Here is a 12,775-nt window from a genome sequence, read left to right on the forward strand (position 1 = left end):
TGTTTAAGATTACGATTTTTGTATTTTGAATTTCCCGCTCTGCAATTTTACTGGATGTTGTCGTAGGTGTCACGCTAGTGGTTCACGCGCCAAAAGAGGTTATCGTCTGAGTTAAAACTAGACATAGGGCCGATACTGATGTGGCCTTTTTAACTAATATCGGCCAATTATGATATCTTTCATCCCTAATAAGAAGCATTTAAGATACGTTAACAAAAGCAGCAAGATATTTCTTAGGCATTCTCTTTTTTGCTGTGTGAAAAACACAGAATTCTACATTAACAGTGCACAGGGGCCCTAAGGGATTTTTCGTAGCCTATACCACAAAAGGAAAATTGCTGAATAAGCCTATTAGCATAGCTAGATAGAGAAGCTTCAGATAGATATTTCATCAGATGTATAAAATGTGAAGCATCCGGATGGCGTTTATGGTATGGTAGTAAATATGGTAGTGAGAGGAAGCCCAGTGGCCGGCAGTGGGAGAAGATGGATTTGGGCCAACATTCTGCAAATGTACTTCTCGATGAAACATTTGATCTCAATACAGTTCTGTTCCCAAAACTAGAAATCGGTTACCAACCGAGTGGACTAGGTTTTGTAGATATTAGCCTTTGACAAAGTTGCAAAAAAATGGCATTGTTTAAAAGGAATGCAAAGGCAAATTGAGTTATTGCACACGCACACTTCAGAGCAGACGTTCCCCAACAGAAATATGCTAATGTATGCTAGAACGCACCATCGGATCTAGCTCGTGCTTGGCCTTGCCCACTATGGCTCATTTGTTCCCATTTGAAACGACAAGCTGTGGCCTACCTTGGTTTAGTTCTAAAATCTTTGGGGAAACATTTCATATAGCATTTGATGGCCACAGGCAGTCATAAGGCTACACAGATGTATTTAATGATATCTATTGCACCGTTGAGAATTATATTTGTTTCTCTTCACTTCCAGGAAGTACCATCAAAGTACACAGGTATCCATAGCAGCAGTGGTTGCTAGGCTGCCTAACATCTGCTGTGATGTCACCCACTCAGTCAGGTCATCTTTGAGAGGGCCTGATTGGATGACTCATCTCCTGACATAACACACACACATTCACTTATTGAGGTACTTATTTTACTTTCCTCTTAAATGTTTCTCTCTTCTAAATTTTGAGGTAAGGCACAGTGAATGAGGCCATCTGTAGGAGTTACCGGAATTCAAAAATTCCAAAGCAACCCAAACAGCATGTTACACATGACTAATAGTGATCTCTCAGTTGACTAGGCTGCGCCTCAAATGCCTGTTTAAAACACTACTTGTGTCAAAAGTAGCACACTAGACAGGGAATAGGGTGTCATATGGGACACAACGCTCGTCTACAACTGTACATGATGATGGTGAACCTAATCAGTGCAGTCTCTACGGTGGGGTGTGGGATACTTTATATCAGGATATAAACGAGTCAAAATCACAGCACCAGGAAGTGTGTCCTTGGATTGATTCAATTAAAGATCCGCTACGCTCACTTGGAGTTGGACAGAAATGGAATATTACTCAGTCTCCAGGACCCTCCATTTGTAATTATGTCTGGGCCACAGGATGAGTGTGTAACAGTAATTATAGAGAAAGCAGATAAAACAGGAGGCAGACGGACTCAATGTCCTCCAACACCAAGGTGGGACTCTGCTCATGAACTGCAAAATGCCTGTACATTTAACAGCAAACTTATATTATATTGTCAGCTTAACTATCACAAGTATTGTTGTTTATGACAGTCAGCAGTACTGACCATTAGACTTGGACAACTGGGCAAGTTAAGAGGCCAAAGACAACTCATATATGCATGTCAGAAAACACAAAAGTCCTTAGATGCCCGTCTTTGCTAGGCCTTACCCCCACAGATCATCCACAGCCACCCAACCCTAGGGCTGGTGAGATGAATATCTCAACGTTCCCGTGGAAGTCTTTTGTGTCACTCCGTGTCGGAGGAGTGGGGGTGTGTCATTTCATAATCTTTATTTAGAGCAGCATGTGGGGCTGCAGTTTAAGTCCCTTCGGCCCAGTTTGTAGAGCAGCTGCTGTCTAGGAGTCCACACTACAGTTTTAACTCCAACCTGAATAGCACAGCCAACTTGTTAACATCACATTTACTATTAATATAGTGATTAGGACACATTCGGTCCACTGCAATTTAAATTTGGCATATAGCCTAGATTTTTGTTTGTGACGACAAGTGTTGATCATTTGCAATTTAATAGCAGCCTCAAATGACCAGCTTTGCCCTTTTAAAATCATTCATTTTCAAATCATGTTGCCCACCGATACCTGAATTTTTAGATTGATCCATCTCTCACTTCAACTCTGACACTGATTGACTCTGTGCTGCAGTTCATACAGGCAGTGTTTCTCAGCATCTTCTCAGGCAGGCTGCTAAAGCTGTTGGTTGGTTGCAGGGAACTAAGGGGGGCGGAAAGTGACAAACGCGAGTAGCTCGATGACATCACAGCTCTGCCTCTCTGGCACTCACACAAACACTCGTCCTCCCTTCTCGTGAACCACACCGCAAGATGTAAACAACAGAGCCAAAACACGAGGTGAGGAAGAGGAAAGGGGGATGGGCAGAAAAGGAGGATGTGCGTGTGTGTGTGTGTGTGTGTGTAAAAGGGGGAGGTGGGGGGGGCAGCATCTTGACCACCTGGTCCAGCAACTGAGCCTGTGCATGTCTCCAGGGGGACTGCGAGGATGAAAAGGGGTTGGGGTTGAACACGCTCGCACAGAAGCAAGCTAAATCCCAATCTAAACAAGCCTCCCACACACTAAAAGCCTCCCACTCCCCGTGCAGCCAGCCATGCGCTACAGAGGCACACACTCACTCCGCGCCCACAGGCAACCCGGGGAGAGCAGCATGCTGCGAAACCAAAAAGGCTTATGGGCTCGCTTGCAGGACAGGGAGCCACCTGCTACGGCTACGACAGGGGAAGGCAGGTAGCCTTGCGGTTAAGAACATTGTGCCAGTAACCGAAAGGTCACTGGTTCAAATCCCCGAGCTGACTAGGTGAAGAAAAAAAAGTGTGGGGGGGAAAACTGTCTGTGCTCTTGAGCAAGGCCGTAATTGATTTAGAATGTAGGTTCAAAACGAATACAAATGTAGAATGTACAGTCAGGGAGAAAGGGGATGAAAGGCAGCATGCATAGCCTAGTCGGAAGGCTCTTGTTAGAAGAGGGTGACAAAAGCTTTTGTCGTCTACTCACACTCCACATTTTCTTACTCCTGCTTGTGTGTTTCCCATCCACAACATGCTAATTTGAACCTACATTTCCACATCATGAATTGCCTCGTCTTTCCTGATAGATTAGCTAAAACAGAGCAACAAGTCCAATTCAATGCAGAGATGTTCATGTTCCGGTCTGCTAGTTGGGCCTGTCCCTTGCAAGCACAAAACTATCAGAGCGGATGTAAAAGTGGTTTAAGGTATTCAGTTTTGCGTCACTAGCAAGTGGGTGTATGTGGGCAAGGTGAGAAGCCCAATGTGACTGTTCTTTAATCAGAAGAAAACTCTATTCAGCTAACGCTTTATAAAATGTATTCACCTACTTTCAACATCTGTCATTTTAAAACACCAGGCAGAGAAGTCCCAGCAGTAGCTCCCTTTAAAACGCAGAGTAAATGAGAGTCTCTGAGGGCTGCTCCGCTCTGCTCTTCAGGACTGCTGATGCGCCACACACACACATGGCTGCCTGCCATCCCTGTAACCTCATATATCCACATCATGTAGTGCAACTGATCATTAACTCTCAGCCCTGGCATATTTGAAAGCTGTAGAATTCAACTTGGAAGTTTGGAGCTATCTAAATGCCTAGAGAACCTTAAGTTCCCCTTTAATTACTAGCATTGTTAAAAGTTTAAAACTTTGACGCTTCCCCCAGAATTCTAAATAATTTCATACTGTATCTGTTGAGACATCTGCCTTTTGAAGTTTCAGAGAGTCCTTGTACATCACTGCGCTAAACCCCGAGTGAATATCGAGAGGTGTCAGGGGGAAAAAAAGTATGCCAAGAGACTTGCTTTGCAGTTTGAAAATTCTGAACGTGGTCAGGGAATAAGATTACGAGCACAGGGAGAACTCAATCTGTGTTTATTTAACAATTGCGATTGATGCAATGAATGGAGGGCAGGATAAAACAGCATGATATTTTGTACTACGCAACTGTATTATTCAAATGTGGGCTACAAGAATTAAAACAAAACAAAAAAACGGAAAAGGTCTGGGGCTGGGTACAGACAAATGGGCCTCCTGATCGTATTCTCATGATCGTAATTTGGAGCAGCCTTCCCTCAAAATCCACTGATACCTCTGAGCAGCCGAATGAAGAGCTAGAGGCTTCACTCCGATTTACTATGGATACTTCTCCCCTCCTTTGAATTTCAATTGAGGAGGAGATCATACTGCCCTTCCGGTGGCACATTCCTAATAAAAGGCCACTGGGGAATTCTGGTCAAATTGCTCTGGGCAATGACTGATTTTTAAAAATGTTATTTAGGCAAGTCAGTTAAGAACAAATTCTTATTTACAATGACTTCCTACACCAGCCAAACCCAGACTATGCTGGTCCAATTGCGGGTTGTGATACAGCCTGGATTCGAACCAGGGTGCCTCTAGCATCACCGAGATGCAGTGCCTTAGACCGCTATGCCAATCGGGAGTCTCAGAAGAATTCAAGAAAAAAAAAATAAGGGAATTCTGAGTGTCCCACTAAAGATTGATATTCGTCTCTCTCGGGTGCCAAAATACTGGGTAAAAAAAAACAGATACTGCTAGAATTGATGGCTCATGTTCCCAACACCTCACACCCACAGTGGCAGAGAGAGGCAGCTCCGACCAGCACCCTAATCAAAACAAAGCTGAAGACGCCTCCTGCGAGGTGTAATAAGGGGCATAAAGTATGGGGGACCAACCCCACACACAATTGATGGCTTTCTCACAGCCCTGAAAGCAGAGGTGAAAACCCTTTGGCCGCCTGCTAGAGCAGAATAAAGCAGTGGATGGGAGGGTCTGTGACTAATTCTCCTCCCAGCGTAGTCCCTAGGGGAGGAGGCTTCGCTCTTCACCCTTTGATATCAGTGCCTGTGCTCTTTCAGCCGTCTGCACTTCATGAAAGCTGGAATAAAAGCAGACAAAGCTTCCTGCTTGGATCCACACACTGTCTCGGGGACGGGAGCTCTGCCATATAAATAGGGCAAACACCTGCTGGACCCCTTCCGCCCAAACAACATTTAGCAAAAACCAGTGAGGCAAAGCATTCAGTTTGCTAACATCTATTCAGCTGCACTTGTGTGAGGGATTGACATCGGTCTTAAATCGGAGTCAAGCGAGAGGGGTTTGATTCTAAAGACAAAACAAAAGTGAGTCTGATTTTTGTTAAAGGCCAAACAAATGTCCCCAAAAAGACACCTTTGGCAGATGGGCGCTTAAATAGACAACCATCATTTGGCTGGATCAATAAACATTTAAATACCCAATTCAATAGCCTACAAATGCTGCAATTTGAACAACAATGGTCTACAAGCCCTCTTTTGAGGGATCCCAAAAGGCTTGGCTAATCTATTCCAAAGTGGCAGCTGTCAGAAGAAAAGTTGAGCTCAGACGGCCCCTGTGTGGCTGAAGTGGATTTGGGTCTGCTTGGAAGGCGGGGCTCAGTGTCCGGCTGCTCCATGAGCTCAGCAGGCTGCGATGAGCCAGAACAATCCTGCCCAGGCGCAACAGCCACTGAATGAAATCACAATGCTGTGTCTGCAACATCCATGAGTGGCAAGTTACACTGGGATTTTGGCCGTATGTCCCCACTGCATCCCAGCGTGTTTCCCCCGCTCTTTGTGTGTCTTGGGATAGAGGGGGACATGTTGATCTGCCTTCCTATAAAAAAAAAAGTGTTAGCCCAGACAGAGGGGCTCATTTCTATAGCACTGGCCAACATCAAAGTAGATTATATTAACCTTTCGGCTAATCTACTAGTGATGGTAGGAAACGTGTAAACACACACAGGACAGAATCAGTGTTTCCAGATACCGCAATAGTTCTTATGATAAGGGGCTTATTGAAAAATCACATGAGGGAGTGAGGGACTGGAGAAACCTCAAAATATATTTTCTTAACATCAAACCTGAATTACCCCAATAAGTACTCTAATATAACAGTACATATTACAACGTTGATAAAGTGTTGAGTTACCCTCCATGTCCGATTCTACTACAACACTAGGGTCTACTCCCACTGCATTGAACGCGTGCTCATCATGAAAAAATAAAGATGGTAGTTCGCTAAACCCGAACACACCCCCACATCACAAGGTCCGACAACAAAAAAAAGGCTCGTTATTGTAGCTCGCTAGCCTACCGTCAGTACTTAGAAAGATGGAATTCGGAGGAGCACACATCAAACACACATGACACTGGCGAACCATTCTCAGCCCACCAAAAAAAATGTAGTTCGCTAGCACTTCATCAGATGTCCACAATGCCGACATTATTTTGATACTACGCACTGTGTGAAGACGGGGAAAAACATGTCCACCTCCCATTTTCCTATGGATCAGCAATAGCTAGCTACCGTGGCGTAGTGCGTAGCATGGTAACGTTAGGTTCATGAGCTAAACACTTAGCCAAATGTGCGAGTCTTACTACAAAAGCTCAAATCCATCACTTAGCGAGCTACCCCGACCATTAGCCATACCCAAATATCTAAATCGACAATGTTGTTTCTAACTATTGTAGCGTCTACCTAGCAACTTTAGAAGCGTGGATCAAGGCAGAAAGACGAATAGTAGCTAGCTGATCATTTAGGCAAGGTAAATAGCCTCGTTCGATGGTTAGCATTGAACTGACACCTCGCAGCAAGCTATGGATAACGACAGCTTCTTTAACTCTTCGATATACTATAGGTGTTTAATGCTAAGCTAGTCAATGTTTGCAAAATAAAGTGTCTAACGTTCCTAGGTTATTGCAATTCAAATGAGTTGAGTATAATTAACGTTAGGTAGCTAGATGCCTTAACAAGAATCAAAAACATGAAGTTCAGGTTAACTTGTTCTCCCTAAATTGACATGTTTTGTTTTCAAACAGGAACCTCGCTCGCTAACCGGGAGGTTCCATGCTACAGTGTTAATCAATGTAACACTAGCATCACAGAAATGTACCAAAGACTGAGCCAACGTTAGCTAAAGTTAGCATGTTACTGTATCACACTAGCTGGTAGGACCTAATCCTGAACTCTGAAGAGGAGTTGATGGTGAGATATGATGAGGCTCTATCCCCACAAGTCACCACTCCACAACTAAGCCAACAATGGCCGCTAACCAGATACTGTAGCTTTATATCACATCCCTCTATTTTCGCCTCTGTTGCAATGTTAGACAACTAGACAGACAATAATGAATTCACTTTGGCCAAATTTTGTCTAGAAAGTCACCAGGCTACTTTTAACTATACACAACATCAGCACCGTTGGTGCTACTCAGAGAGCTACTGATCCTAAACGGGCTTCCTTGTTGTGACTTGTGTGGTGAATCACTGTGAAAGGGATAACGTAACGTTAGTAACAGCACATGGATTGAAGCATGTTGATTGGCTTGATACCCAGTGTGGGGATCAAGGCCAAACAAAAAGTTAACTACTCTGCGATGACAAGTTGAGTCACACTCCTAACACCGAATACGGAGGCAGCAACAGAACTCCTTGGTACTATACCATTGCTAGTGCGTGTTCGACACTTCATGTTACACTTCTCATTGCAGCTGTTTCACGTTAGCAAGCTAATAACCAACCACAATCAAGTTGGTCTTTCACTTACCTCCCCGCTGCTTGAACCACTCGACTCTCCCAAAACATCCCGAAATTTCTGCAGGTTACAACCGATAGCAGATGAGACCTGTAACGCAGCATCAAAGCCGGGTCCGAGCCCAGCCGTGTTCGGGTGGGTCCCTGTGCTACTTCGAAGGGAGGCAGTGACCCGGATTCGGCCCGCTCTCCTCCCGGTGCCTAAGTTGCTGCTCCCTCCGGGCCGAGCGGGGAACCGCCACCGACAGCTGTGCGCCATTTTACACTCTGCCTGTCTGCCCTAAGATCAGAGAGCTCAGTGGGCGTAGCCCTAAACCAGCGTTTCACATAACCCCCGCACCCTTCACCACGGTGAAAAATATCCGTATCCATGTTGCGGGGTGGAAATAAAGTGGCCCCGAATATGCATTTATTCAATGTTCCTAGTCAAAAAGAGTATAGCCATAGCATAGCTAAACAGGTTCCAGGGCCGTGTCCGGAAAAACACCTAACAGTCCTTAGCTACTGATGCTTGATCCATCTCAGAGAAGCGATTAAATTCCTAATTATATGATCCATCCAACGCTAGCCCACACGAAAGATGTGTAGCTGCCAGCCAACTAGAAAGCCACGAACTCGCAGTCAAACAGAGCAGAGAAGTCGTAGCCAGCTAACGAACAGCTAATAGCTAGCTAACGCTGATCTTCACAACTATGCCAATAGATACATATATTACATTTAGTTGACAAATCCCAAATGGCAGACTGGAAATTAAAGTATCTAACGTTAGCTAGCTAGACAGTGTCTTACAACGTGACGTGGTAGACCAACTGGCTAGCTAGCCACATTTTAACGCTAGTTCGAAAGTGTAGACTGACAAAAAAATAGATACGTTTTCTTAATTAAACAGTGATTGAAACAACTAGCTAGGTATTTGACCAAATAAAAAATTGAACTGCGACTACACATACAAGTGGTTGAATTTCTATCAGGAAGTAGCTAGGCTTAAGTTTGTATTTATTTAATTGCGCCATAAACAACCTGATATAAGCAGAAGGAACGTGGTCATATATGGGTCAGACATCGATCGGGATTGGTGCCAAAATTATGAAAACGCAAAGCATAAATTGCTTACTTTCATAAATCCTACAAGACAGTCACTAACACTGTTTTTGGTCTGTTATTAAACTTTTAATTACAATTGGAAGTGTTAAAATTGCAATGCACCTGCAATTGTACCTGAAACACCTAATTTACACTAATTTACAGTCTTTAATGATAGTTAATTTATCATTTATTTGTATAACAGTTACTTCAACTATATTTACACTATAACTTAATCACCTGTTTAACACAATATTATGTAATATATGATTTCTTATTTCAGATGTCAGAAACACAAACACTGCAGTTGAAAATAAATCTAATAAAAAATATTTTAACTATTTGTCAGAAACAAATTGCACTTTCATCTCAGCTACTTAAATCAATTAGAAGCCATACCCTTCCAGATTTTTTGAAAACAACAGGTTCACTAACAGTGAAATGCTTACTATGGGCCCTTCCCAACAATGCAGAGGGGAACATTTAAAGAGAAATATTAGAATAATAGACAAATAATAGCACAATGAATAAATACACAATGAGTAACAATAACTTGGCAATATACACAGGGTACCCGAACCGAGTCGATGTACAGGGTATGAAGTAATTGAGGTAGAAATGTACATCATGCTGTGTGGATGTTTTTCAGTGGCAGGCACTGGGAGACTAGTCAGGATCGAAGGAAAGATGAACGAAGCGAAGTCAAATCAATTCAAATTCAATTTTATTTGTCACATGCGCTGAATAAAACAGGTGTAGACCTTACAGTGAAATGCCCTTAACCAACAATGCAGTTTTAAGAAAATATTTTTTTTAGCTGAGATGAGAATAACAAATGATTAAAGAGCAGCAGTAAATAACAATAACAATACAGGGGGAACCGGTACAGAGTCAATGTGCAGGGGCACCAGTGTCTTGGTAATTGAGGTAATATTGTTGGTATATTATAGTGACTATGCATAGATAATAACAGAGAGTAGCAGCAGTGTTCCCGGAGGGGGGGGGGGGGGGGGGGGGGGGGACTAATACGAATAGTCTGGGTAGCCATTTGATTAGCTGTTCAGGAGTCTTATGGCTTGGGGGTAGAAGCTATTTAGGAACCTCTTGGACCTAGACTTGGCACTTGCCGTGCGGTAGCAGAGAGGACAGTCTATGACTAGGGTGGCTGGAGTCTTTGACACAGCCTGGTATAGAGGTCCTGGGTGGCAGGAAGCTTGGCCCCAGTGATGTACTGGGCTGTATGCACTACCCTCTGGAGGCCGAGCATTTGCCATACCAGGCAGTGATGCAACCAGTCAGGATGATCTCGATGGTGCAGCTGTAAAACATTTTGAGAATCTGAGGACCCATGCCAAATCTTTTCAGTCTCCTGAGGGGGAATAGGTTTTGTTGTGCAGGAGTGGCTTCAGTGTGTGCTGATTTATAAAAAAGAATCACATCTACATAAATATTCAGACTCTTTGCTCAGTACTTTGTTGAAGCACCTTTGGCAGTGATTACAGCATCGAGTCTTCTTCGGTATGACGCTACAAGCTTGGCACACCTGTATTTGGGGAGTTTCTCCCATTCTTCTCTGCAGATCCTCTAAAGCTCTGTCAGTTTAGATTGGGAGCGTTTCTGCACATCTATTTTCAGGTCTCTCCAGAGCTGTTCGATTGGGTTCAAGTCCGGGCTCTGGCTGGGCAAATCAAGGACATTCAGAGACCTGTCCCAAAGCCACTCCTGCATCGTCTTTGCTGTGTGCTTAGGGTCATTATCCTGTTGTAAGGTGAACCTTCGCCCCAGTTTGAGGTCCTGAGCGCTCTGGAGCAAGTTTTCATTAAGGATCTTTCAGTACTTTGCTCCGTTCATCTTTGCCTCGATCCTCTCTAGTCTCCCAGTCCCTGAAAAACATTCCCACAGCATGATGCTGCCACCACCATAGGGATGATGCCAGGTTTCCTCCAGACATGACACTTGGCATTCAGGCCAAGGAGTTACATTTTGGTTACATCAGACCAGATAATCTTGTTTGTCATGGTCTGAGAGTCTTTAGGTGCCTTTTGGAAAACTCCAAGCGGGCTGTCATGTGCCTTTTACTGAGGAATGTCTTCCTGCTGCAGAGATGTATGTCCTTCTGGAAGGTTCTCCCATCTCCACAGGGGAACTCTGGAGCTCTGTAAGAGTGACCATAGGGTTCTTGGTCACCTCCCTGACCAAGGCCCTTCTCCCGATTGCTCAGTTTGGCTGGGCGGCCAGCTCTGGGAAGAGTCTTGGTGGTTCCAAACTTCCTTTAAGAATGATGGAGGCCACTGTGTTCTTGGGGACCTTCAATACTGCAGAAATATTTTGGTACCCTTCCCCAGATCTGTGCCTCAACAGAATCCTGTCTCAGAGCGCTACGGACTATTCCTACGAACCCATGTCTTGGTTTTTGCTCTGACATGCACTGTCAATTGTGGGACCTTGTATAGACAGGTATGTGCCTTTCCAAATAATGACTAATCAATTGACTTTATCACAGGTGGACTCCAATCAAGTTGTAGAAACATCTCAAGGAGCATCAATGGAAACAGGATAAACCTGAGCTCAATTTCAAGTCTCATAGGCAAGGGTCTGAAGACAAGGGGTCTGAATACTTTCCAAAGGCACTGTACTTGAATAAAAGGAAGGGGCATGGATCAGTAAAACAGTCACAATCTGGTGTGACCACCATTTGCCTCATGCAGCGTGACAAATCTAATTTGCATAGAATTGATCAAGCTGATTGATTGTGGCCTGTTTAATGTTGTCCCACTCCTCTTCAATGGCTGTGCGATGTTGCTGGATATTGGCGGGAACTGGAACACACTGTCGTACATGTCTATTCAGATTATCCCAAACATGCTCAATGGGTGACATGTCTGGTGAGTATATGCAGGCCATGGAAGAACTGGGGCATTTTCAGCTTCCGGGAATTGTGTACAGATCCTTGTGAAATGGGGCCGTGCACTAAACGTGATGGCGGCGAATGAATGGCACACCGATGAGCCTCAGAATCTCCTCACGGGATCTCTGTGCATTCAAATTGTCATTGATAAAATGCAATTGTGTTTATTGTCCATAGTTTACGCCATCCCATACCATTACCTCACCGCCACCATGGGGCACTCTGTTCACAACGTTGACATCAGCAAACCCACTCATATGCTCAGCACAGTTGAAACTGGGATTCATCCGCGAAGAGCACGCTTCTCCAGCGTGCCAGTGGCCATCAAAGGTGAGCCCACTGAAGTCAGTTACGATGCCAAACTGCAGTCAAGTCAAGACCCTGGTGAGGACGACAAGCACGCAGATGAGCATCCCTGAGATGGTGTCTGGCAGTTTGTGCAGAAATTCCTTGGTTGTGCAAACCCACAGTTTCATCAGCTGTCCGGGTATCTGGTCTCAGACCATTCCCCAGGTGAAGAAGCTGGATGTGGAGGTCCTGGGCTGGCGCGGTTACACATGGTCTGCGGCTGTGAGGCCGGTTGGACATAATGCCAAATTCTCTAAAACTACATTGGAGGCAGAGAATTGAACATTCAAAAGGAGAAATGCTCACTAACAGGGATGTAAAACAAATTTGTGCTCATTGAACATGGGACGAACACTTTGCATGTTGTGTTTATATTTCTGTTCAGCGTAATTGGATAGTGTTGGTTGGTAAAAACTTTGTTCAGTTCCTAATACACCATACAATTATCATTGTGTTATGTTAACTTTAGTACTTAATGAATGAGTATTGGAAATAAATGAGTTATTGCCTGTTATTAGGCTACTGGAAGAAGTAATGCAAAAGATTGATACTGTAACACATCAAAGCTTTTTATTTATTAGTCATACTGTACATTCAAAATACATTGACAGTTAAAATAT

At 44.0% G+C, this 12,775-nt stretch overlaps 1 protein-coding gene across 5 annotated transcripts in view; it reads right to left on the bottom strand.

Moving 5' to 3' along the window:
- The window catches only part of kmt2a (lysine (K)-specific methyltransferase 2A), a 54,263-nt gene extending 45,859 nt beyond the window's left edge, over positions 1–8,404 (bottom strand). For all 5 annotated transcript variants that reach the window (XM_021587356.2, XM_021587353.2, XM_021587354.2 and 2 more), the window contains exon 1: positions 7,830–8,404. In XM_021587356.2, the coding sequence (XP_021443031.2) occupies positions 7,830–8,075 (246 nt within the window). In that variant the 5' untranslated portion in view covers positions 8,076–8,404. The remainder of the gene's footprint in view (positions 1–7,829) is intronic.
- Between the last annotated feature and the right edge of the window lie 4,371 nt (positions 8,405–12,775).

The sequence above is a fragment of the Oncorhynchus mykiss genome, chromosome 27 (assembly GCF_013265735.2).
Source record: "Oncorhynchus mykiss isolate Arlee chromosome 27, USDA_OmykA_1.1, whole genome shotgun sequence".
Lineage (NCBI taxonomy): Eukaryota > Metazoa > Chordata > Actinopteri > Salmoniformes > Salmonidae > Oncorhynchus > Oncorhynchus mykiss.